Source organism: Pelodiscus sinensis, chromosome 1, assembly GCF_052426305.1.
Source record: "Pelodiscus sinensis isolate ZL-2025 chromosome 1, ASM5242630v1, whole genome shotgun sequence".
NCBI lineage: Eukaryota > Metazoa > Chordata > Testudines > Trionychidae > Pelodiscus > Pelodiscus sinensis.
In genome coordinates, this window is record NC_143052.1 from 298969405 (window position 1) to 298997324 (window position 27920).

The 27920-nt window shown below is 45.2% G+C and overlaps 1 protein-coding gene across 1 annotated transcript in view; it reads left to right on the forward strand.

The window, feature by feature from the left end:
• TRPC4 (transient receptor potential cation channel subfamily C member 4) overlaps nt 1-27920 on the forward strand; it is a 237796-nt gene that overhangs the window by 80365 nt on the left and 129511 nt on the right. Inside the window, exon 2 of the mRNA XM_006124925.5 lies at nt 6126-6530. Within this exon, the coding sequence (XP_006124987.1) occupies nt 6153-6530 (378 nt within the window). The 5' untranslated portion in view covers nt 6126-6152. The remainder of the gene's footprint in view (nt 1-6125; nt 6531-27920) is intronic.

Sequence of the window (27920 nt, forward strand, 5' to 3'; positions counted from 1 at the left end):
CTGGAACCCAGAAAAGTGAATCTGGCCTATGGGAAGCCCTAATCCTCAGTCTTCCCTGTTCCTTCCCCTTGCTCCATGGCGCTGGAGCACTGGAAGAGTGAGGTGTCTCAGTTGGGGGCCACACCAGTAAGGGTTGGGGTTTTTTGGAGGAGTTTTTTTTTTGCTTCACACTTGTGTGTGGTCCCCAACCCCAAAAAAGGTTCCCCACCCCTGACATAAATAAAGAAAAACATTGCAACCTTTTGTGTTGGACATAAATTAATATTTTACTTTATTTAAAATGAAGTTTGATAAACGAACATGAGAAAGTTGAAATGCTTAATCTGTTGAATAATTTATATTAGTCCATTCTCCCTAGCTGCAGCACTATCAAAATGGGTTGGGCGTAATTATGTAATTAACGTTGAGTTTCCATTAGCAACTGGTGGTCCGTGGAAAGCTTTGCATTTAGCCAGGTGGTCCACGGGTCATAAAGTTTGAGAACTACTGCTATAAATCATTCAGCTCATATCATTCCATAAGCATACCCATCTTTTCCGAACTCATGAGGCCAATTCATTTCTAACTCCTTCCAAATCAATGGAGTTTCACTAGGGATGAAGATACCCCATTTATTTTTTATAGTGCTTAAGAGAGAGTTCTAAACTCACTCCCAGGCAAAAGAGGAGAAATAATGGTGTGTTTTAACAGTAAAAATTCAGGTAGCAGGTGTACAACTCAGCCATGATAAAAGGACATTCTTTTTCACTCTGTTAGTAATTAAAATATGGAACTCACTGCCCAGGAAGTCATCAAGGCCAAGAAGTTAAGATTCACAAAGGACTGGACATTTATTAGGACACCAGGAACATCAAGGCTACGTCTAGACTGGCCCCTTCTCCGGAAGAGGCATGCAAAGCAGGCAAGTCAGAATAGGGAAATCCGCGGGGGATTTAAATATCCCCCGCGGGATTTAAATAAACATGGCCGCCACTTTTTTTCCGGCTTGGGGAAAAGCCGGAAAAGAGCATCTAGACTGGCACGATCCTCCGGAATAAAGCCCTTTTTCGGAGGATCTCTTATTCCTACTTGCTAGACGTAGCCCCAGAGTTATTGACACTCCACTTTGGGATATTTCTGTCTGTTTGTAAGTAGCACAATAACTTGGGGATACCACACCCAATCAATCACAGAATGTCAGGGAGCACTCTAGTCATCTGTAGGCAGAACTCTATTTGTTTCCATGATAATTGATGCACCAAAAAAGTCTGATTCTCAGGAAGTCAGGATACGGATTGCTTGGTGCTGCAGGCAGAGGAATCTCTCCTCCCCACCCACCTCCCTGCCTCCTCCTGCAACTGCCTACACATACTGCTACAGCATCTTAATTCACTATGTAGGGAGGTTGTATGTGGGCTGTAGTCTAAGAGAAGTAAGGGAGCCGTAGGAGGATTTTTAGGGAAAGTGGCAAGGACCTAGAAAGTGGGGAGAACACAGTGGCAAGAGAAAAAATGAGGACATGGGGAGGGAAGAATTGATGTGGCTGTGTGGGATAAGGGAAGGCAGCAGAGACTACAAGAATGAGACAGTGGTAGTTGGGGAAGCAGGAATGAAAGAGGAAAGGAAGATAGAGACAGTGAAACAGGGAACCAGAGCAGAGACGGGGAGAAATGATATGGATGGAGGAAGCAGGAACCTTGTGGGCCAAATGGAAGTTGTAGGAGAGGAGGGGAGAAAGCAGGAGCCCAGGACAGGGAGTGGTAGGGATCTAGGGTGAGTAAGCAGAAGCCTTTGGTGGGCAGGTGTGGCGGTGGAGGAGCAATGTGTACATAGATAACAGGAACCCAGAGAGGAGAGGGTGCATGAAGGTAGAAAGCAGGAACTTGAGGGGAATACTGATGGGAAGGAGAAACCAAGAATAGGGTGAGAAATGGAGGGTGTAGTGGAGCAGGGACTGATTATAACAAACCCTAGGTTTACCAGCTCATCCACCATGTGGAGGGAAGAAGAAATGATTTCCAGCCAGGAGTTGGAGGGTGGAGGTACCTCTTGGTCATGTGCAAAGGAAATGGCAGGCAGATTTACTAATTATTGGAACATAAAGGACCAAGCAGTGCAGGGTATGGGGGCTGTCTGTAGCCCTTGTAGTATCACCATTCCTTGTCCCCAGTCCAGTTTCTTGCTACCTCTCCCTTAATAAAATGTGGGAAAGAGGGAAATCTCTCTCCTGTCACACACCCATAACAAAAGCAGCAGATATTCTGCTCTCTCTTACTGGGTGTAGAGAGCTGCCTATAAAAGCAACAAAGTGTGCCACCCTCTGGTCATAATTATTTATCACAAAAATGGTGTGGAAAAATTAGATCTCTTTCGTCAAAACTTAAGCTACTAAGATCTTGTCTACATGAACAATTAGTTTGCGGCAAGCTGGGGTGTGACTAACCCATATTTGTCTGCTTCCATTTCAAAGAGGACTAGCTCAAAGTGCACTAGCAAACTGTTAATGCATACCCTCAGGGTCCATGCAACAAGTTTCACTGTCACTGAAGACGGGGATGAGACCTACTGTGGGCACAGATTGTCCCACATCTGTCTACTGTTAATTCTTACATCTCCCTCTGAGACATTGGGTGTGTCTAGACTACACCTTTCTGTTGACAGAGAGATGTAGATTAGGCACATCGAAATTGCTAATGAAGCAGGGATTTAAATATCCTGCGCTTCATTAGCATAAACACGATCACCGCTTTTTTCCAAAATGGAGTTTTTTCAAAAAAAAACCTGGCAGTCTAGATGCGGATCTGTCGAAAATAAACCCTTTTTCGACAGATCCTGTAAACCTCATTTTTTGAGGAATACAGAATCTGTCGAAAAAGGGTTTATTTTCAACAGATCCGTGTCTAGACTGACGGTTTTTTCGAAAAAAACTCCGTTTAAAAAAATGGTGGCCATGTTTATGCTAATGAAGCGTGAGATATTTAAATGCCTGCTTCATTAGCAATTTCGACATGTTTGATTTGCATCCCTCTGTTGACAGAGGGATGCAGTCTAGACATAGCCATCATGTCCTGGCCAAAGGCAGAATGCTGTATTATATAGCTCTCTGGCCCAGCCTGACAATTACTATGTCCCTTAAATGGAAAACATTAGAAAAGAAGATACACAAAACAAGGGTATATATGCAGCTTAATTTCTAATTATCCTCATGCCACTTATATAGGATTATGTTAAATTACTTGTTGTTTATTCAATAGGATTTGAGACACACAGTATTATACTGGGTTTTTCCTCTCTTTGAGAGGATTTTCTCCATATCACTGTCAAATGACCCAGGTTCCCCCTGTTATCCTCTGGTTTATTATGACTCACTATTCTCAAGGCCCTTAGGAAAAAAAATCCTCCTTCTGCCTGAGCTAGATTGGATAAGGCTCCCTTAGGAGCCCATCAGTGTTCCTCCTGAAGAGGATGGAGAGGTTGTAACATAAGGGGCTTGCTACGGCTCAGAGGCTGAGTTCTATGTGAACTACACAAGCTCTCGCAGAAAGAGAACACAAGTCCCTTGCCACCCAGTCTCTTTAGCCACTTAACAGTTCAGTTTTTCTACTTGAACTTCGTGGGGGTATTTTATTTATCATGTAACCTTACATTTTACATCCTGTTGTGTTAATACTTTCTTTTGGACACAAAGGGTACTCAGCTAATTGTTGACTGACAGAAGGAACCAGCTGTTGCCATGGTCTCACATGGGCAACAGAGGCAATGTAATGCTTTGTGATGTTTGAGATATTAGAGTTGCTTTGTGATGATAATGATTGGCTATTTGTTTTAGTTTAGAATGTGTGAAGAATTAAACCAAAACATTAACCATTATTTTAGGGGGTGGGAGGTTGTTTTTACATGTTTCAAAGATCATAGACAACATATGACTGTTGCTTTGCCTTTTTAATTCCTAACTCCAGCTTACAAGTCATATTCAGGAATTGATGGTTGGCAAAAGTACTCGCTAGACACTGTGGTGTCCAACATGTTAGCTAATAGCCACATGTAGCAATCTGGCCAGTTGAGTGTGGCTAGTTCGCTATAGTCATGGGATAACAGGGATGGTCCTTTCATGGATTGATATTAGTTAAAAGACAGGAAACACAGAGTAGGAATAAATGGTAAATTTTCAGAATGGAGAGAGGTAACAAGTGGTGTCCCCTGCAAGGGTTTGTACTGGAACCAATCCTGTTCAACTTATTTATAAATGATCTGGAGAAAGGTGCAAACATTAAGGTGACAAAATTTGCAGATGATACCAAACTGCTCAAGATAGTTTAGAACAAAGACTGTGAAAAGCTTCAAAAAGATCTCACAAATCTAAGTGATTGGACAACAAAATAATAAATGGAATTTAATATTGATAAATGTAAAGTAATGCATGTTGGAAAAAATAATCCCAACTACACATACAATATGATGGGGACTAATTTAGCTATCACTACTCGAGAGAGATCTTGGAGTCACTGTGGATAGTTCCCTGAAAACATCCACTCAATGTGCAGTGGCAGTCAAAAAAGCAAACAATGTTAGGAATCATTTAAAAAGGGATAGAGAATAAGACAGAGAATAACTTATTACCTCTATATAAAACCATGGTATGCCCACATCCTGAAAACTGCATACAGATGTGGTTGCCTCATCTCAAAAAGGATATATTGGTATTGGAAAAGGTTCAGAAAAGGGCAATAAAAATTATTAGGAGTTTGGAACGGGTCGCATATGAAGAGAGATTAAAAAGACTTTAGACGTTTCAGTTTAGAAAAGAGGAGACTAAGAGGGATATGATAGAGGTCTATAAAAACATGACTGGAGTGAAAAAAGTGAATAAGGAAATGTCATTTACTTGTTCCCATAACATAAAAACTAGGGGCCGCTAATTTAAATTAATAGGTTGCAAGTTTAAAAAAAACAAAAGGATGTTTTTGTTCACACAGTGCCTGGTCGGCCTGTGGAATTCCTTGCCAAAGGAAGTTGTGAAGACAGTGGCCATGTCTACACTAGCATGATTTTGCGCAAATACTTTTAACGGAAGAGTTTTTCCATTAAAAGTATTTGCACAAGAGAACATTTACACTGGCATGTGCTTTTGCGCAAAAGATGTGCTTTTGCGCAAAAGCATCCATGTCAGTGCAGATGCTACCTTGCGCAAGAAAGCTCCAGTCGCCATTTTAGTCATCGGGCTATCTTGCGCAAGAAAAGTAACATTGGCTATCTACACTGGCCTCTTGTGCAAGAGGGCTTATCCCTGAGCAGGAGCGTCAAAGTATTTGCTCAAGAAGCACTGATTTTGTACATTGGAAAGTCAGTGTTCTTGTGCAAATACTCGCGGCCAGTATAGACAGGTGGCAAGATTTTGTGCAAAAGTAGTTGCTTTTGCGCAAAATCCTGCCAATGTAGACACAGCCAACGATTCTAACAGGACTCAAAAAAGAACTAGATAACTCAATGGAGGTTAGGTCCATCAGTGGCTATTAGCCAGGATGGGTAGGAATGGTGTCCCTCGCCTCTGTTTGTCAGAGGATGACAGGAGAGAGATCACATGATGATTACCTGTTCTGTTCACTCCCTCTGGGGCATCTGGCATTGGCCACTGTTGGAAGACAGGATACTGGGTTAGATACCTTTGGTCTGACCCAGTATGACTGTTCTTATGTTCTTATGCTCTACATTCACTATAGTGGCTTCAGAAATGGTTGGACACCACGGCAGAATATGTTCCTTTAATAGTGACAAAGCTGAATCACATACAGATACCACAGATTTTAGCAAGTTCACATCTGGATCTGAACTGTGAAAATTAGGTCCATCTTAGGCTTGATAGACTATGCTGGGAAAGAGCAAAATATAGTTGATATAGTACCAGACTCAATAGGAGAACACCCGACTGCTTGGCTTGATCACTACCACTTTGTTTCTCTATTCCCTATTCTGCCCTTTGTGTTGTGTTATAACACAAGCTTTTCTGGGCAGACACAGTCTCTTACTCTTTGTCTGTACAGCACCTCTAAATGCTACTGTAACACATATCTAAATAATAGTAATAATAAGCTGAATTGTATGCCAGAAATGCTTAGCTGATGCACACTCTCTTTTTTTAATTGCAGAGACAAAGCATTAGAATGGCATAAAATATGGCCCAGTTCTATTACAAAAGAAGTGTCAATGCCCCTTACAGAGATCGCATCCCTCTTCGGATAGTTCGAGCAGAGTCTGAGCTCTCCCCTGCTGAGAAAGCCTACTTGATTGCTGTGGAGAAAGGAGATTATGCCAGTGTGAAGAAAGCTCTGGAGGAAGCCGAAATTTATTTCAAGATCAATATTAATTGCATTGATCCTCTTGGAAGAACAGCTCTGCTCATTGCAATTGAAAATGAGAACCTAGAGCTCATTGAGTTGCTCTTAAGCTTTAATGTATATGTTGGAGATGCTCTGCTGCATGCAATACGAAAGGAGGTCGTTGGAGCTGTGGAACTTTTATTAAATCACAAAAAGCCTAGTGGGGAGAAACAGGTATGTGCAAAATTCCCTCTTGCTCTGGTTTGCATGCAAGTTTCTATAGGTGTAAGGCAAGAATGGTCAAATGGGTGCCAAGATCAGGAAAGAAAATGACTATTTCAAATTCAACATGGGCTGTTCCCAATGTGATCTACATAGTTTTCATGTTGATTTGAGTACCTCTATTCTTACTGTTGGGTAGTCTGTTCAAGAAGATAATCTAATTCATGCTAATACGCAGAGGAATAAAAAACAAGTGCTTCTCAGGGGTAAGTGAATGGCTTTGGAGAAACTATGCAGTTTGAAACTCGGCATATCCTTTGAACATTAATTCCTAGTCAGACAATTCTGCTGTTTCATTAGAACATAAGAACATAAGAATGGCCATACTGGGTCAGACCAAAGGTCCATCCAGCCCAGTACCCCATCTGCCAACAGTGGCCAATGCCAGGTGTCCCAGAGGGAGTGAATTGAAGAGGTAATGATCAAGCGATCTCTCTCCTGCCATCCATCTCCACCCTCTGACAAACAGAGGCTAGAGACACCATTCCTTACTGATATTGGCTAATAGCCATTTATGGACTTAACCTCCATGAATTTATCTAGTTCTCTTTTAAACCCTGTTATAGTCCAAGCCTTCACAACCTCCTCAGGCAAGGAGTTCCACAGATTGACTATGTGCTGTGTGAAGAAGAACTTTCTTTTATTTGTTTTAAACCTGCTGCCCATTAGTTTCATTTGGTGGCCCCTAGTCCTTATATTATAGGAACAAGTAAATAACTTTTCCTTATTCACTTTCTCCACCACCACTCATGATTTTATAGACCTCTATCATAATCCCCCTCAGTCTCCTCTTTTCTAAGCTGAAAAGTCCCAGTCTCTTTAGCCTCTCTTCATATGGGACCCATTCCAAACCCCTAATCATTTTAGTTGCCCTTCTCTGAAGAAATGAAGAAATGGTTCCTGGATATATTAGGGCAAAATCCTGATTCATGTGGTATTGCAATAGGAATAGAACACTGGCTTTGTCTACACTACCAGGTTATTTCAATATAAGTTACTTTGAAATAATAACTCGTAAAATAACTATTTTGACATAAGCTTATTCCTTTTCACAAGCAGGAGTTATTATTTTGAAATAACAGGCTTGCTAGTGTGGATGCTCCACTTGTTATTTCAAAGTGAGAAGAGTTATTTTGAAATAACTCCCTAGTGTAGACATGCCCTGGAGGTGACATCTTAGTCCCATTGATGTCAATGGCAAAACTCCCACTGATTTTAATGGAGTCAGGATTTCACCCTTGATGTGGAGACCATCTACAACTTCAGTGACAATGAAGCATGGGCAGCATGACCCCCAGTCTCCATGATTGGAACCTCAGCCTTATTGTGTGCATAGCAAATAGGTCCCCAACTTGCTCTCATAGGAGCTAAGGTGCAACCTATTTTTTTTCTTCCTATCATCCCTTATAAGATGCACCATTATATAGAAAATCCTTTTTTTTTTTTTTTAGTAAACTGAAGAAGGCTTCCAGGTGTGTCTCCTGATTGCACTAAGCCATCTTCTATTAGGTGGCCAACATCCTCCACACCTGACCAATTGTAAAGGCCTATTGAGGTAGGGTAGGATGTAAATTAGAATTTGTCAGATTCCTAGGGATCCTCTGGGATGAAAATTACTATATAAAAAATGTAAGATTCTATTCTATTCTTGTCTATTCTAATTTCCATATATTATAGGTACTATATTAGTGCATTTAAATGCATTGTGCATTGAAATAATTGGAGCCCTTTCATAGGCAATGCATACAATATCCTGTAATTACAGTATCTGGTATAAGCTATGGATATAATTGCAGATGATAAGTAAAATGTATAATTTTTTTGTCAATAAAATAATAGGAATTCAATGTTATTTTTGGTGAAAGAATGCAATATGTTGGGTCCTTACCCAACTGTGTATGTCTGCTTTCTTTGCTTCGTAGTACAAGCATAATATCTTTATAGAGCAATGACTTTATCGCAGCATAAATATATGGAAATTAGATTCATTTTGTGCTTGCCCCGTTTCTGTTATTTCTTACCGTATAGCATCATTTCAGAGGTAGGAGGAGGCAATTCAAAGGAAGAATGGGCTTTTGATTAAGGTACAAGACAAGGCGTCAGTAAGCTTCCATTTAACACATGATTCTCCATAAAGTCACTTAAACTTTGAAGACCTTAATTCCTCCTCTATGAAATTGGAGCATATGATAGTGCTCTGCCGGTGAGGTTGCCTAGCAGTTAGCACATCTGACCTCAACACACTTGTGTTTCTGTCAGAAGTGATAGTGATTCTAAGTTGCAAGTGTTTGGAGCTTGTACTCTCATCTGGGACTTTTCTTTTAAGTAGGGCATGGGATGGGGGATCCTGTCTCTTCCTTTCCATCCAGTCGCAATCCAGGGCTTTTTGGGAAGTAATATCGAAAGAGTCATCCCTGTAGAGAGTAAAGCCTGCCAGCCCGGCTACTGCCTTTCTATTGTGTCCTGTTTCTGGCCTTGCATTATTGGATATAGTTCAGCAGAGGGCAACAAAATTATTAGGGCCTGGGACACATGACTTATAAGGAAAGGCTGAAGGAACTGGGATTATTTAGTCTGTAGAAGAGAAGAGTGAGGGAGGATTTCATAGCAGCCTTCAACTACCTGAAGGGGGGTTTCCAAAGCGTGTGGAGCCAAGCTGTTCTCAGTGGTGACAGATGACAGATGCAATGATCTCAAGAGGTAGAGATCAAGATTGGATATTAGGGAAAGCTATTTCACTAGGCATTTGAAGCCCTGGACTGGGTTGACTAGGAAGGTAGTGGAATCTCCACTCTTAGAGGTTTTTAAGTTCCAGCTTGACAAAACCCTGGCTAGAATGATTTAGTTAGGGTGGGTCCTGCTTTGAGCTGGGGGTTGGACTCGATGACCTCCTGAGGTCTCTTTTAGGATGATTTCTTCCTGTGGCCTCAGTAAGGATTGTTTAAAATAGAGCTAGCTATCCTGAACTTCTTTCCCCCTCATATTAGCCTCGCAGGGGATACTGCCATCAGTTCTCTGAAGGAGTCAAAGTCTGCTTTTCTGAAGTCCAAGGTCCATACCCTGCTGCTCTCTTTTCCCCCCTTTTGTCAGGATCATGAATTCAACCATCTCATGGTCATTGCTGCCAAGGTTGCCACCTATTTCTACACAGGGCTGGCCCACAACATTTTGGCACCTGATGCAGGGAGCTCAAATGACGCTCCCATGCCCACTCGCTTGGGCCAAAACTTTGAAAGGTCTCAATTCTCTGGGTCCTAGTGGTGCCCCCCTCCCCAGTCTGGCACCTGAGGCGGCCACCTCAGTTTGCCTCATGGTAAGGCCAGCCCTGTTTCTACATGCTCTAACAATTCCTCCCTGTTTGCGAACAGCAAATGAAAAGGAGCATGACCTCTAGTTGGCTTCTTTACCACTTGCACCAGGAGGTTGTCCTCAACACTCTCTAAAAACTTCCTGGGTTGTCTGAATAGCTCCAGGTAAGCAGCACATTCCCTGAGGTGCCGGAAGGTGGTAATGGGCAAGGAATGTATCACTCAATAATTGTCTGTTCTGTTCCTTCCCCCCGGGACACCTGGCATTGGCCACTGTTGCAAGAAAGGATGTTGGGCTGAAGGGACCTTTGGTCTGACCCAGTATGGACATTCTTACGTTCTTCTATTGTCCCTTTAAATAGACTAATATTTACTCTCACATGCCTGTGTTTGCCCTGGCACCCAAAGATTTTGAAGATATTATCATTATATGTATCTCTATGGTGGCTTTTGGTGCCTACTAATGAGGTGTATATATTTAATTGATTTGGATTCTACTTGACTCCTTCTGTCATTTAGTTTGTACGATAGGCTTTTGTGTCATTCACCATAACAATTCAGGAAAAGGTAATTTTTTGTCACTTGCAGTATGTTTTCTAAGTTTTCCCAGCTGATGGCTCACATATAAGAGAGAATAACAGAATTTAAGGTGGCTAAGCTGACAAAACTTATCTACACACTTCCAAACTATTAATTTTTCAGAACCATATGTCTCAAAAGCCATTTGCTATGATCTTATTGCCCGTTATCCTGACTGATAGCAGAATATCTTTCTCAGAAAATTTCTTTTCCTTTCAACTTTAGGATAAATAAGTCATTGTTGTATCATTCTATTTCACTGTATTAAACATATTAAATGTGTGTGCAGCTGACACCATGTATGAGATGCCATCTATTTCATTAAATGGGCATTTTTGAATCACATAAGTGGGAAAGTTAGACAGTGAGTTTTTCAAAGTCTTTGAAATAATGGATTAGTAGAGTGACAAATCTGTGTTGTAGCTCTTCCACAGGTAGAATTAATTTAAGTTATCCGATTTGAATTCCAGAGGGTGTATTGCAAAAATATGTATTAATGGATGTGTAGAATTGCAGGGGAAATCCTGTTTTGCCCTGGGCTTGGCATATGCTTAGTGTGGATAGAATATTTTGGGGAATTAGCTGAGAAACTCTAAGAAGTCTCCATTAAGCATGTGCTGTCTAGAATGTTTCAAAGGCCTATAACTTTACATTAGGGCAGATTTTCAGAAACCGCAAAAGGTATATGCCTGACAAAAAGGCCACAGGCTAACAAATGTCAAGTCCTTGTTCAAAGCCTGGCGATGCTAAAGTGTGAGAGGGTATGTCTACACTACCCTGTTAGTTCGAACTAGCGGGGTAATGTAGGCATACCGCACTTGCAAATGAAGCCCGGGATTTGAATTTCCCGGGCTTCATTTGCATAAGCGGGGAGCCGCCATTTTTAAAACCCCGCTGGTTCGAACCCCGTGCAGCGCGGCTACATGGGGCTCAAACTAGGTAGTTCGGAATAGGAATCCTAGTTCGAACTACCTAGTTTGAGCCCCGTGTAGCCGCGCTGCACGGGGTTCGAACCAGTGGGGTTTTAAAAATGGCGGCTCCCCGCTTATGCAAATGAAGTCCGGGAAATTCAAATCCCGAGCTTCATTTGCAAGTGCGGTATGCCTACATTACCCTCCTAGTTCGAACTAGGAGGGTAGTGTAGACATACCCTGAGAGAAAAGGTCCCTAGATTATTTTTTTTTACATGAGCCAAAACAATATATTTTAATTCAGCCCCATCCTTAGAGATGGTTGAAAGTTTGCCAAAACATTCCAGTCTGAGGCAGACTGTTATGGAAAATTTCAGCCCAAACAATTTTTAATTTGATAAAGATATAAATAACTAAAAACATGCTATAGTGGGAAGTATTAGGAACAGATTGTACCTCACTGCTTCAGCACCTCAGGACCTCACCAGTCCTGAACCAGGGAGTTTGCCAGGCCAGGGGTGGTCAGTGCCAGCCCCTCTGCTGTGGGCCTCTGGGTTCTGCTCTTAGCTGCCAGCCCCTAGCCCTTCTGCCCTGGCCTTCAGACTCCAGACCCCACTCCAGCTGCTGAGTTCCAGCCTAGGTCCCCAAACCTCACCACTAGCTTCTGTCTCTCTGTTGGGCTCTGGATGCCCCAATTACCAACTTTCTGCCACCTATCCCACATGGGCTCCACTGCCCCTGGTCCCTGACTTCTAGCCAGGCTCCGCTCCCAGTGTTCGGCCACTGGCCCCCATCCCCGGCCAGGGTCTGCTGCCCCCAGCTGCCAGCACTCAGTTGGGCTTCGCCCCTCCCCCACCAGCCGGTTTTCAGGTTTCCCTGTTTGCTTGTATACCTCAATGAGGGTCAGCAAAGCAGTTTTGTCTCTGCATGCTCTGGTTGCCCTCACTCGGGACACCACAGCACTCTGCAGCATGGAGCCAGAGCTGTCCATGGGCACTCTGGTGCTTCTCATGGAGACATTGCTGCAAGCCCGGCTGCACTTGCTGCAGGCTGCCTTCTGGGAGGTCCATCGGGGGGCTGTCAGTATCCAGGAGGCCCTGCGGGAGAGTTTCCACTCTGAGGAGCACTAAGAGCCTCCCTGGTCTGCCCCACTAGGGGCTTGTGCCTCATTCCTCCCTCATGTCCTTCCACTTACCCTTCCCTAGCCCCCCTTCCTGATGTCAAATAAAATACACGTATTTTCATAAACATAAGCTCTCTTTATTTAACAAACGGGGGGGAGGGATGAAACTCTGGTGAGACTGGGGAATGGAGGCAGGAGAGGGGAGGAAAGAGGGTGGCAGAGGGGAGGGGAAAACCTGGGAGGAGGGAGCTGGAAGGGGGAAGCAAGGATAAGAAGGGAGATGGGAAGCTCAGGGCTCAGGGTTGGGGATCTCGCCAGACCAACTTGATTTTCATGCGAACATGCTCCTGGGTTCACATGTGGCCTTTGGTGGCCAGGCTGGAAGCTATCCTGCCATAGACAGCTGCATTCCTTCATCTGGAGCAGAGATTATGGACGTTGGGGGCATCCCCCCCAAACCCGAATAAGGTCCATGATCTCCATCCTGGACCAGGAAGGCACCCACCTTCTCTGGGCCCCGGCAGGCTCCTGGGAGCTGGCAGACTGCTCCTGGTGAGTGGTGGAGGGCTGGCTTCCAATGGATTTGCTGGCTCATGTTTTGGGGCCACTGGTTTGGGGCAGTGACTGCTGGATCTCGGCTGGCAGGCTTGGAGCTGGCACAGGCACTGTGGCCAGAGTCTATCCTTTTAAGGGCTCCAGAGGAGGGGAGGGAGAGAGTGTGGCCACCAAGACACCTGGGAAGGCTGGAGGCCCCGTATTTTGAAATAAGTGTCTATACAACACTTATTTTGAACTAGCTATTTTGAATTTGGCATTATTCCTCGTAGAATGAGGTTTACCAAATCTGAAATAAGTGCTCTGCTATGTCAATTTAATTTAGAAATAGCAGTTTGGCTGTGTAGATGCTAGTAAAGTTATTTCGAAATAACAGCTGTTATTTCGAAATAACTTTGCTGGGTAGAAATACCCTCCCAGACTAGAGAGAGCCAACCCTGTACCCTTAGAAACAGTGGATACTCCCAGACTTCGTTGCAATACAGTATAACTGTGACAGGGACAGGTGGTGTCTGAGAAACCAGATCTTTGTCATGCCAGCACCAATGAAGAAGGTTAATTGAAGCTGGCTGAGGCAGCCTAACCCCTAATTGCCAATAAGAAGTATCTGCTGGCTTCATTGACCAGGGGCTACATAAGAATGGAAGGACGGGAATACGGAGAGGAAAGGGAGGAGTCCAAGAATCCAGAGCTGTGCCTTCCTGCTAGCTGCAAAAACTAGCACTCCCTGAGGCTGCAAGTTTGAAGCTCTGTATACAAGGTGGTGCGAACTGTCACGTTCAATAAAAAGCAAGGTAATTGTTAGACAGAAGAGGTGTCTGGCTGATTTGTGGGTGCAGGTGCCTGAGGGTCTACTTTGACACTGTTACAGTGACTATTGATAGCCATATTTACTCCCCTGTCCTGCAAGTGGGTCTGCCATACAGCAGCATTATTTTGGAGTATTTTGAAATAACAAAGATTGCATTTACAGAGCAAGCCATTATTTTGAAATAGTTTCGAAATAACAGGCTTCTAACGCCGAGTTCTGTAACCTCATTTCACAAGGAGTAAGGGAAGTCGAAAGAAGAGTGTTCCTCCTTCAACTTCCTGCTGCATAAACAGTGCCAAAAGCCGAATTAAGCTATTTCTACTTCAGTTATGCAATTCACGTAGCTGAAGTTGCGTAGCTTATTTTGACTTTTGCCCTGCTGTGTAGATGTACACAAAGAGTTTCTTGCAGGATCAATACCTTGTGTTTGTAAATGTTCATCTTTTTCCCTGGAGAGAGGATATCTCCAATATTGAGGCAATAATATTGCTAGTATGATGGTTTGTACCATGTCCAAATGTGTGCACTAGATCTATCACAGAACGTATAATTAGCCTAGGACACTGCCCTGGAGGGTTTGCAGTGCAGATATTAGGCAGAGTATAAGTGAAGGAGAGAAATCAAAATGGGGTGGATGAACAGCAGGGTTATGTGTGAGGAGGGGAAATACAAGAAAGGAGGAGATAATCATATTTTTAAATCCCTTTTGCATGGTCACAGCACCACTTACTTTTTTCCTTGCATTTTTTCTTCTCTCTAATGTGCACATTCAAATCATTTGGCTTCAGCTTATAGGACTGAGAAGCTGAGACTGTGCATTTGCTAATGTCAAATAACTTGCCTATTCCAAGTAAACAATGATAGCCATGGAATTGTTGCCACCAGTCAAAGAAGAGGGGTTTGCATGTTCATCATACAGTTGTTGAAGAATAACCACCCATTGGCTGCGTCTAGACTGGCAAGTTTTTCCGCAAAAGCAAGTGCTTTTGCAGAAAACTTGCCAGCTGTCTATACTGGCTGCTTGAATTTCTGCAAGAACACTGACGATCTCGTGTAAGATTGTCAGTGTTCTTGCGGAAATGCTATGCTGCTCCTGTTCGGGCAAAAGCCCTCTTGTGCAAATGCTTTTGCGCAAGAGGGCCAGCGTAGACAGAGCAGTATTGTTTTGCGCAAAAAAGCCCCGATCGCGAAAATGGCAATCAGGGCTTTCTTGCTTAAAACTGCGTCTAGATTGGCACAGACGCTTTTCTGCAAAAGCACTTTTTGCAGAAAAGCGTCCGTGCCAATCTAGACACTCTTTTCCACAAATGCTTTTAACGGAAAAGTTTTCCGTTAAAAGTATTTGCGGAAAATCATGCCATTGTGTTTATGCAGATCCATGAATTCTGACAGTCATTAATAGCCAATCAGAGTACAAGTCTACAACAACAAGGAAATAATTGTATAGTAATTACACAAATCAGACACCCAGAACCAGAGTGCAGGAAACTGCTTGATTAGGAAAATACTACCATTATGCATCAATAACTGTACAACTCTGCAATGTGATTGACTGAGATCTATTCTGTTTTAGCATGTCATCTAGTGTTTTAAACTCATCACCACTATAATAAAAGGAACATAAGAATATATTGTAAGGATTGCTATATGTTTAACCATTGCTTTCATGCAATCTATTTCCAATCTTGTCTAGTGCTGGATGATTCAGAGGAAAGCAGAAAACCATGTAAGTGTGATAAGTTTCACTAAGGGATTGAAGGGGAAAATATTTCTTCTGTGTCTTCTAGCAATTGGTTCTATGTCTTCTGGCATTTGGAACAGAAGGATTTCTACATAGCCAATACTCAACCATGAAGCTGCCTCTTTTGAAACAGCCTTTTAAAAAATTGATTCAAAGTATGCCCCAAATTAATGAATAGGGCATTACTGGTGTGAGGCAGAGACAGGAAGAGAGGGCTGTCAAAAAGTATGATATGATAAATTGTACATATAGTAAACAGTGCAATCTGTTCATGCAGTCTTTTGAAAATGCTACATTAAGAAGCTCATAAATTGTACTCTATCCATTAGGCACTAACTGTGCTATTTGTTTTGAAAATGTCTCCCACGGAAGCTCGTAAACCGAGTTCCACACAGTAGATATCAAGTTTGCTGTTTAATTGCAGTCCATATGGTAATGAGGGTGGAGGAGGCAAGGCAGTGCCACTTTGTAGAGCGTGAAGAGGACTGTCTTCATGTGGAATGTGAGGACATTAAAGTTCAGTCTTCCTCCTGCTAAGCTTCCTGAATGGTAGCAGAGGATTTTTCCCAGTGGTATCTGATTAATCAGAATTTTCTGACAGGTTTAGAATACTGATAGACGGAAATGGATGTGAGAGGCTGTGGGTTAGTGTGGTTTGTTAAGAGAGGACACAAAGCAGTAAAGTCTTAGGTTCCATCTTTTCATGTAATCATTTGCTTAGCTATAGTACACATTTGGCTGCTAGGAAGAGATACACTGTGAAGATGGGGATGATTACTTGTCTGCTAGATAAAGAGTTGAGTTTGTAGTTAACTGTCCAGGATTGATTTTCTTTTTATGTTTGAAGTAGAATTGTTCATAAGTCCATTAACCCCTTTTGCAAGAAGCTTTAACAATGTAAATGCTTTTGTGCAGCAGTTGGTGTCTTTGCAGAGAAATTAGTGATCTCTCCTAAAGCACCTCAGAATTTTTACTGAAGTAAACTTTAGCAGAATCAATATGCATCCACAAAATGATTCAATGTAAGCAAGAGAGAATATTTCAAAAACATGCTATAGGACCAGTTCGAACCAATTCTACTTGGAACATTCAAGCAATATAATTTGTCTTTCTCCTAATACAGGCAGTCCCCGACTTACGCGGATCCGACTTATGTCGGATCCACACTTACGGACGGGGCTTTCTCGCCCCGGAGGTCGAGGTGGCGGATTGCTACCTGCGAGCTCCGGGGCGAGAAAGCCCCGTTCATAAGCTGCTCCGGTGCCCCTGATCTGCTGCAGACCGTCTCCAGCAGACCAGGGGCACCGGGCGGGTTCCTGCGCTTCTGAGGCTTTGCCAGAGCAAAGCCTCAGAAACGCGGGAACCCGCCGCTGCTGCGGCTTCAGTCCCAGTGCCTGTGGTCTGCTGGGGACCATCCCCAGCAGACCACAGGCACCGGGACTTAAGCCGCAGCAGTGGCGGGGTCCCGCGCCTGTGAGACTTTGCCAGAGCAAAGCCTCAGAGGCGCGGCACCCCGCTGCCGCTGCGGCTCTGCTCCCCGTGTCCCTGGTCTGCTGGGGGGGAGGGGGCGCAGCTAGTGTGCCCCCCCCCCAGCAGACCAGGTTTTTGTTTTGGACCCTGGGGCAGAGCAGCTGGGGCGCTGCCGATTGGTCCTGCAGCGCCGCTCTGGGCACTACTGGACCAACCCGGCAGCACCCCAGCTGCTCTGCCCCAGGTCCTGATTCAGCCGCTGCTGGTCAGTTTCAGTAGTGGCTGAATCAGGACGCCTGGGGCAGAGCAGATGGGGTGCTGCTGGGTCTGCCCCAGGCGTCCCCAAGTCAGCCACTGCTGAAACTGACCAGCACTGAGTACAGGAAGCCCGAGGCAGAGTTGCTCTGCCCCAGGCTTCCTGGAATCAGCCGCTGATCAGTTTCAGCAGCAGCTGACTTGGGGATGCTTGGGGTTCTTAAGTTGAATCTGTATATAAGTCAGAACTGGCGGTCAGTTTCAGCAGCGGCCGAATCTGGACGCCAGTTCCGACTTACATACAGATTCAACTTAAGAACAAACCTACAGTCCCTATCTTGTACGTAACCCGGGGACTGCCTGTATGCTAACCTGACTCACAGCTTGGGTGATCAATGTAATAATGTGACAGCAAGAACTCTAGCTTTCCTAAAATAGTTTTTCCTTAACAAGCTCATTTTTTCAATATAATCACAGGCTGATGTATTCTTTTTCAGTCCATTTTCACTTTGGTTTCTTTTTTCACCACTGCTGAGGAGAAAACTCACACCTTTATGCTTGTCGCCAGTCATTATTTTATGTGCACTCAGGCATTGCTCAGTGTTGCTGGTTATAGACTGTTTTCAAAGAGGCACAATCTGGAGACACATGGCTTTAATCAGAATAAATTCTCAAATATTGTAGAATATTTAAGCTGTCGCTTTTGGAGTGTCTGTTTCTAGGCCACTAAAGCCATCGATAGTGACTGAAGGAAGGATGTGTCTGCCTACCAATACATTTGACAGAGTAACAGGTCATGTTGGAAGGTAATAAAGTGATAGGGAATAGCCAGCATGGGTTTGTGAAGAACAAGTCATGCCAAACTAATCTGATAGCTTTCTTTGATATGATAACAAGCCTTGTAGATAAGGGAGAAGCGGTGGATGTCATATACCTAGACTTTAGTAAGGCATTTGATACGGTCTCGCATGATATTCTTATTGATAAACTAGGCAAATATAACTTAGATAGGGCCACGATAAGGTGGGTGCATAATTGGCTGGATAACCGTAGTCAGAGAGTTGTTGTTAACGGTGCTAAATCCTGCTGGAAAGGGATAACAAGTAGAATTCCGCAAGGGTCTGTTTTGGGACCCGTACTGTTCAATATCTTCATCAATGATGTAGATATTGGGATAGAGAGTACGCTTATTAAGTTTGCAGATGATACCAAACTGGGTGGGATTGCAACTTCTTTGGAGGATAGGGGCATAATTCAAAATGACCTTAGCAAGTTAGAGAAATGGTCAGAGGTAAACAGGATGAGGTTTAATAAAGAGAAATGCAAAGTGCTTCACTTAGGAAGGAACAATCAGTTCCATACATACAAGATGGGAAGCGACTGTCTAGGAAGGAGCATGGCGGAAAGGGATCTAGGGGTCATAGTGGACCACAAGTTGAATATGAGTCAACAGTGTGATGCTATTGCAAAAAAAGCAAATATGATTCTAGGTTGTATCAACAGGTGTGTTGTAAGCAAAACTCGTGAAGTCATTCTGCCGCTCTACTCTGCACTAGTTAGGCCTCAGCTGGAGTACTGTGTCCAGTTCTAGGCGCCACATTTCAAGAAAGATGTGGAGAAATTGGAAAGGGTACAGAGAAGAGCGACAAGAATGATTAAAGGTCTAGAGAACATGACCTATGAAGCCAGGCTTCATGAACTGGGCTTGTTTAGTTTGGAAAAAAAGAAGATTAAGGGGGGACATGATAGCGGTTTTCAAATATCTAAAAGGGTGTCACAAGGAGGAAGGAGAAAATTTGTTCCTCTTGGTTACTGAGGACAGGACAAGGAGTAATGGGCTTAAAGTGCAGCAGGGGAGGCTTAGATTGGACATTAGGAAAAAATTTCTAACTGTCAGGGTGGTCAAATATTGGAATAAATTGCCAAGGGAGGTGGTGGAATCTCCCTCTCTGGAGATATTTAAGAACAGGTTAGATAGACATCTGTCAGGGATGGTGTAGACGGAGCTTGGTCCTTCCTTGAGGGCGGGGGGCTGGACTCGATGACCTCTCGAGGTCCCTTCCAGTCCTATTATTCTATGATTCTATGTTTTGGAGTAGTTCCCAGATCCAAGAGAGGAGGAAGCCGACACTGGATAAAATGTGTAGGGCTTCATTTGTCACTCATCTCTCACATATTAGAAAAATCTGCATTTTATACAAATATATGGCCTTTTGTGTCCTCTGCTATGTGTTATTGGAGGAAAGAGTGTGAAGAGTTCAGGGGAAAATGACTTTTCTGCATGAAAGCCATGATTCTCAAAAATTCTGTGTCTTAGTCAGTGTTACATTTGTAATTCCCTGGATAAAAGACTAACAGGCTTCCCCAAACTGATCATTCTATAATCTTTCTGCTCCCTCCAAAATAATCATGCATTATTTCTTCTTCCCTCCTCAAATTCCATCATTTCATATACATCCCCAACCAGACATCCTCACAAGGAAAACCCAGTTGCTTTTCATTTCAACCTACCTGGACATAGTCTTAATGACCTTACTACATGCTTCTTACTTCAAAGAGACTTTAACACCAGACTATAGAGGGAAACTTCAGAACTTTCATTCATGCTTAAATTTGACACTTTACGAATGGGCCTTAACAAAGATGATAATTACCTTACCCATTACAAAGATAGCTTCCCCACTTATCATCCCTGATTAGGCATTCATTGACTCATAAATAGCTATTCCCTCGCTCCCTTTCTCTCCCTCACCCCACCTTCTGTACTAAATCTGATTTGTCAGTTTAATAATGTGTTCACTTTTTTCATTGTATTCCTTTGGTATATACTGCACTCAGGGATCAGTACATTGGGATGCCAGTGTCCATGCACTATCAGTACCTACCGCACCTTTTTAACTACTCTGCTCACTCGGCTTTGGTGCCCCCTCAGGCCCGTCGTCTGCAGTATTCTGCGAGCACCTTGAAGAGACTGGAGTTGGTCCCTATCAGCACCGACACATCAGGGACCCCTTTAGGGTTGGGGCATATCAAGGCTACTGTGTCCACCTCTTCTCTTACCCCTGCCACCGCCTCAGGGAATTCCAAATGCACTATAACATACCTTTTGTAGGGATATTCATTCATGCTGAGACCACACAGGCCAAGGCCAGTCAATGGCTGGATAGGCAGGTGCCTGAGCATCTGTTGGTAGAATGACTGGAATATAATTGTCACCTGCGATCCGGTATCAAGCCCTGCTTTGCACTCTGCCCCTTCAATCCTTACGGTGACCTCTGCTCGAGGCCCTATCAGTCCTGAAGGGATCCTAGATGAGTGGTCTTTTCTGGGGAATCTGTCAAATCCTGGGGGCCTGGGTTGTCCCTGTCCCCCAACCGTCTCGTGACTGATTCTCAGCTTTCCATAAACTAAACTGGGGTTTTCCTCATTTTGGCAACGTGCAGCCCTGTGCCCATCTTGACCACACCGGTAGCAGAAGAATGTTCCTTTCCTGTTTCGGCTGGGTGTGATGGCAGCTCCAGGCGCTGACTTCTCCATCACCACAGCCTGAGGTTCCTCATCCCTGCAAATCCTTGCTTGGCCAATGGCTCTCTGCAACTCAGCAATCCGTTCTGTCAGGACCTGAACTTGCTGGGCAATGTCTCCTCTGGTGTTCACGACCAGCACTCCGGCTGTTTGTCGGGGTGCAGCGCTGGTTGGCTTCAACATCTGGGCCTCCCAAAGCCCACTGGAAGCTTGCCTTTCTTCCTCCTCTCGACCTCCTTTATCAGTTGGGAGTATGTAGGGGGGTGTTCCTGTTGTTCTCTTAGCCAGAGGCATAGTAGAATCGGGATGTAATATGCAGTTCCTCTTACAATTTGAGCCAATCTGGTCTGGTCCATCTGCTCAGCAGTCACGGCTCCCCTAATGACAGCTCTCTGCAGCAGCCTCTCCAACCTCTGTACATAGGCTGAGACCTTCTCTCCCCGGTGCTGCTTAGCATTGAGAAAGTTACAAAAACTGTCTTCAGGAACCTCCATGCTCCCAAAGGTGCGAGTGAGGGCCTCTAGACAGTCCTTTACACTGAACTCAGGGTTAGTGAGCTTCAAGGTGCGAATCACATCTAAAGCTGGGCCCCGGAGACTGTCTACTAAACATCTTCGTTTTTCTCCGTCTGGCACAGCCCACTGCTCTAGGATTTCAGTGGTGTGTTCCAGCCAGGGTTCAAACTCCTCTTCCCCATGGAATAATCTTAAGTTACAATAGGAGCTTGCCATAGCATGGGATAGCACACATTTCTCCAAGATTTGCCCCATGGCTTTTGCCCAATCATCTGCTGAGGTTGCTGCCTCTAAGCTAGAGGCTTCTGAGCCAGGGCCCAACAAACCTGACAGACAAGCCATGATACAAACAGTAATTTCCTCAAATACAAATCACAATTATTTCCCACAACAGCAACTCAAATTATATACAATTCTCCACATTCCATTCCAACACTGACCTTCCATCAGCCCTGGCTGAATGGGATTTACATAGCCACACCTCGGATTCTCTCCTGAGCAGTATTTACATGTCAACAGTTAACAGTTAATTACCTTGCAGAGCTAAACAACTGTAGTGGGCACACCCACCCCTCCTTTTAGTTGGCTGACAGCAAGCAGCAGTTCAGCCCCTGCTTACATCTGGTCATGCCAATTCTCTTCCAGAATATGATCTGAAGAAGTGGGCCTGACCCACGAAAGCTCATCACCTATTAAACCATCTTGTTAGACTTTAAAGTGCTACATAGTTTTTCTTTTTGTTTTAGAAAGATCAGACTAACACTGCTACCTCTCTATTACTATTCAAAATGAAAAAGATATAGCAGCTCTATACATTGAAGAAAAGTTTCCTTTTCTTTTTTTCAGCTGGGTTGGAAAGCCTATCTCATGGCATTTGCTCTGTATCTCCAGGGACTGCAGAAGCATAATGTGATTTTTTCTTCTTTTAAATAGTGACTTAATTTTTTGTTTATTTGTTTTGTTTGTTTGAATTTGGGGTGAATTCTGGTATCTTCTTTATCTATTTTTGTCCAAATCTAGCTTAGGTCTGACTGAATTACGATTAGTTCAGAACCTGAGGCTTGGACAGTGGGACTTGCACAATATATCTTCACTATGGGAGCCAGGTATCCAGTTTAGTCTCTAGTGTAAACTAGGGCAATTTCATGGCCACACTAATGTATGGCAGCCTGCAATGGCCCCCGTCAGCCATTGAACCAGTTCAGGATTGCTGGAGCACGTCATGCTTCATCCATGTTCCTCTTGCCTCTAGAATAACTCACCATGAGCTATGAGTGGATGGGAAGAAGGGGATGGAATGTAGCGGCTAGATTGACTTCATGCCACCCTGGAATTACCCCATGCCAGAGGAATCGCCAGCGGCCCAGTAAGGATAGTATGAAAGCTTTCTGTTGCTAGAGTGGTGGTCATCAGACTCAATAATGAGGTTTATAATCTTCTTGCCTTCTATTTATTCTCTGTTAACATAAATTTAAAAATGCTGCTCCCCCCCTAGGCTAACCAGGTAACAAGTGTGAAAAATCAGGGCCAGATGGAGGTTAGTAAGCCCCCAATGTTCCCTCTAATTTTTTAAGTCATGTGCAGAAGAAATTTTGTTATGTGCACCGGAGACATGTGTGGCTCTGCACCACAAGTAGAAACATGTGTTAAAGGCTGTGGGTGGTCTGCTAATCTGTTGGGTGGCTGCCCAAGCACTCAGTTTACAGGGAACACTGATAGGCATCAAACATCTGGAGTTAATTGGACAAAGCTGCAAATATCAGGACTGCTCCTATAAAGCTGGGACATCTGGTCAACCTAGCTCTATTGTCCCTCTTTCCCCTCCTCCCCCCCTCCACACAAGAAAATACTTTTTCTGGTGCAGCACAATCACTGAATGATTCTGTTTCCGTTAACTACATTCTCCTTCCTGTATTTCATTCCAAACTGATTCATTCATCTGCAACTGCAAAATATTGTATTTTCTCTTGTCTAATGAAGTGAAGGCAGCAGAAATGGACTGAGGCAAAGCTCTTGTCATGTCACCAGGTGATTTCAAAGAATGAAGTTTAATCAAATTCAGTTTTTGTTTTTTTTTAGGAAGTGGAAGTTGTGTTTGTTCATTCGAGTGTAGATTGGAATCAGGCTCTATGAGGGACCCTAACGTTATTTACATCATTGTGTTTCCATTGTCCATTGTGGTATTAGTCTTGATATTATACCACTCTGAGATGCAAATCAGCTCTATTGTTTAAATGAGCAGTGAGAATTGAAGGGAATTCCTATTTCTGTTTTTATAGTTCTTTTATTTAAGATACTAGAAGATTTACCCAGCATTGCTCAGATCCTGAACTTAATTAATTTTTGTTTTTCTTTATTTACATCATTGCTCTGGGGTGGGGCTGGAGAAGAGGGGTTCAGAATGCAGGCTGTCTTGGGGAGAGAGGACTACCCCTGTTCTCTCTCTCCACAGCAGATAGGGCCAGGTGAGAAGTGCCTCTCCATGGCTGCTGCAGCTCCAGCAGACACAGCCAAGAGAGGGGTGCATTTTTCTCAGATGGGGCAGGCCCAGGTTCATCTGACACCTGTTCGCCTCAGCCAGAGTGAGGAATGTAGCACACTATGCACTTTTCCCTGGCTCCCAATGAAGGGGAACAGCAGGCAGTATCCCCTGAAGCTCCCGCTTTCTATAAATGATGCCTTAGGGGTGGGAGGCTAAGGCTGCAGTAGTCCTAGAAGCAGGAGGGAGATGCCCCCAGACAGCCCCTTTCACCTGCCTGGTGATTCTGTCTCTTTTCTATATGGCTCTGTCAGATGCAATCCCTTTCCAGGCACATCCCATTTTCCTGGTGCACTACCAAACCTTTACCTTGGTTTAAGTGATGAAAAGAAGAAGCTGCATACTGAGCCTATCTCTTACCATTTAGAGGAGTTCTTGGACAAACAGACAGGCAGACAGGGTATGTCTACACTACAGAGTTAATTTGAAATAACAGACGTTATTTCAAATTAACTTTAATAGCTGTCTACACATACAAACCGCTATTTTGAAATAAATTCGAAATAGTGGAACCCTTATTTCGAATTAGGTAAACCTCATTCTATGAGGAATAACACCTAATTCGAAATAGCTAATTCGAAATAAGTGCTGTGTAGACACTTATTTCAAATTAGGGGGCCTCCAGCCCTTCCCAGTTCCCCCTGGTGGCCAGTCTGGGCCAAACCAGGAAAACTCCTCTCCTCTCCTCTAGCCCTGGGGCCCTTAAAGGGGTAGACTCTGGCCAGATGGCACTTGCCAGAGCCAGGCCTGCCAGCAGTCTCTGCCCCTGATCCAGTGGCCCCAGGATGAGCCAGTCAGCCAGTGCCAGCCAGCTCTCCCCCGCCCAGTCCCCCAGCACCCAGGAGCCAGCCAGGGATCGTAGATGGCATGCGCCCTCGTGAACTAGTGCAGAGATCATGGACCTCATTGAGATTTGGGGGGAGGCCCCCAACTTCCATGATCTCCGCACTTGGCGGAGGAACGCGGCCATCTATGGCTGCATAGTGGCCATCCTGGCCACCCAAGAGCAGGTGAGGCTGAAGGTGAAAGAGCTGCGGTGGGCGTACACCAGGGCAACCAGGGGCGGCGCCGCAGCAGGGGCTGCCACCTGCCCCTACTTCCCCACACTCGACCAACTCCTGGGGGGTGGGGCGGTCCGCACCAGCACGGGAGGCAGCGAGCTGGGACCGGAGGGGCCACCGCCAGCTGTCCCGGCACCAGAGTCGGCAGGGTCGTCCAGGGAGGCCATACAAGGTAAGTGCCAGCACTGTCCCCTACCCGGGTGGGAGGTGGAAAGGGAGACCAGGGACCATGTGTGCGTGGGCCATGCCTCCCACAGATCATGCAGCTACCTGTGCACATGCGAGCATGTGCCATGCAACCCTTGGACAGGTGGCTCCAGCTGTGTGACACCCAGGGGCTGTGGCCCAATAGGCACATGCATGTGTGAAGAGACCTGACATGCTCCCAACCCCGGGGTGGGACCCAGCAGGATGCTCTTCCTTCACCCGCCCCCTCTACACAGAGGCAGGGGACATCTCCTCCCCGCCCTGGCCACACTATACATGGTACAGGGAGATGGGTGCAATCTTGGGGCAGCTCCCAGTCCCGGGGAGAGCCAGACATCCCGATCATGGCCTCTGTGCAAGCACAGTGGCTCTGACGGTGCAGGGCACAGTCGCCCTCACGTCACTGGGGGCGGGTGGGGGCTGGGCATAATCCACTGTGTCCCCAGGGAGAACTGACCACTTCTCTTCTTTCTCTACAGCTGCACCAGCTGCTCGTGCAGGGTGCACCACCCCGCCCGGGACATGCTCCTGCACCCGCAGTCTCCTCCGGACCACCAGCACCCGGAGGGAGTACTGGGACCAGCACCTGGGGGCCCTGCGAGCCCTGCATCGCACCATCCATGCCTGGATGCTGGAGGATATGCAGCTCCGCTGGGAGCAGCTTGCTGAGGACCGAGCGATGAATTCTAACCTGCAAGCCCTGCTGCAGAGCATGGTGCCCTGTGCTGGTCCTGCGCCTGCTGCCCCCCCAACTACTGCCCCCCTCCCATCTCTTCCTCCTCAACCTCCACACCCTCCTCCTCAATGTCCACACCCCCCACACCAACCTCCGCACCCTTCCCCACCATGCTGGGAGTCAGTTGGCCCAGCAAGACCCCCAGCCCTGAGCTTCCCTTCCCGCTTCTTCCTCTTGCTTCCCCGTTCCAGCTCCCTCCTCCCAGTTTTCCCCCTCCCCTCTTCCACCCTCTCTCCTGCCCTCTCCCGCCTCCTTTCCCCCGCATCCCCAGAGTTTCATTCCCCCTCCCCAGTTGTGTTAAATAAAGATAGGTTATATTTTTGAAAATACGTGTAAATAGGGGGGGCTAGGGAAGACTAAGTGGAAGGACAAGAGGGAGGAATGGGAAACAAGCCCCCAGTGGGGCAGACCGGGGAGACTCTCAGTACTCCTCAGGGTGGACACTCTCCCACATGGCCCCCTGGATCCTGGCAGCCCCTCGATGGTCCTCCCGGATGGCAGCCTGCAGAGAGTGCAGCCAGGCTGCTGGCAACGTGTCCACAAGATGCAGCAGAGTCCCTGGTTCCATGTTGCAGAGTGCCGTGGTGTCCCGAGTGAGGGTAAGCAGAGCACTCCGAGACACAAATGCTTTGCTGTCCCTCAGCAAGGTAGACCAGCAAGCAGAGAAACCTGAGAACTGTCTATCCGGGATCAGGAGTCAGGCCCCTTTAAGCACAGACCTCGGCTAGCCTGAGGCAGCAGCCCCACACACTAAGTCTGACCCTGATGCCTTGCTGGCACTGGTTCCGGCCAGTCTTACCTTTGATTCAGGGTCCACTCAATGTGGACGCGCTATATTAAATTAGAAAAACGCTATTTCGAATTAGTTTTTGTGTCTAGATGCATTATTTCGAGCTAGCTTATTTCGAATTAACTAATTCGAAATAAATTAATTTGAAATAGCGCTGTAGTGTAGACATACGCTCAGACAGACAGATGAATGCACAGACTCACAGACACACAAACTGTCTCAAATACATGGTAGATAATAGACATGCTTTGCACTTTGTAGTTTCTTGAAATGCTTGAAGTGAGCCAGCCACTCTATAAGTGCTAAGAAACATAAACAAACACACCTTTTAAGAGCAATAGATAGTCTGGATGTGAGAAGAGTTCTTACCGTTTGTTCATATTTTTCCATTCAAATAGGAATGGTGCCCATAATTCATTATAAGGAAGAAGAATCATAGGTGACAGGTTTGGAAACTGTCATGAATCTAGTACTTGGATGAAACAGATAGAAAACAGCTCATACCTATAAATTTAACATGCCAAAATAGTCTTTGCACACAAAAAGAGAAAAGTTAAACTCAGTTGAATGGACTCAAAATCCAAGGGGGGATTAAATGTGATCAAAGACAAAAAATATGTATAATTAATACTACTGGTATCCCAGCAGACCTGAATCAGTATTTTGAAGTAAAAAGATATGCAAAACCAGTCTTTATCTGAAGGATGGTTATCCACAGCTTATTATTGTTATTTTTTTATAGTACAGGCAGTCCCCAGGTTACGTACAAGATAGGGACTGTAGGTTTGTTCTTAAGTTGAATTTGTATGTAAGTCGGAACTGGTGTCCAGATTCAGCCGCTGCTGAAACTGACCAGCGGCTGACTACAGGAAGCCCGAGGCAGAGTTGCTCTGCCCTGGGCTTCCTGGAATCAGCCGCTGATCAGTTTCAACAGCGGCTGAATTTGGACGCCAGGGACAGAGCAGCTGAGGCACTGCCGGGTAGGTCCCCACAGTGCCGCACCTCAGCGCTGTGGGGACCAACCCAGCAGCACCCCAGCTGCTCTGCCCCAGGCGTCCCCAAGTCAGCTGCTGCTGAAACTGATCAGCGGCTGATTCCAGGAAGCCCGGGGCAGAGCAACTCTGCCTCGGGCTTCCTGTAGTCAGCCGCTGGTCAGTTTCAGCAGCAGCTGACTTGGGGACGCCTGGGGCAAAGCAGCTGGGGTGCTGCCGGGTTG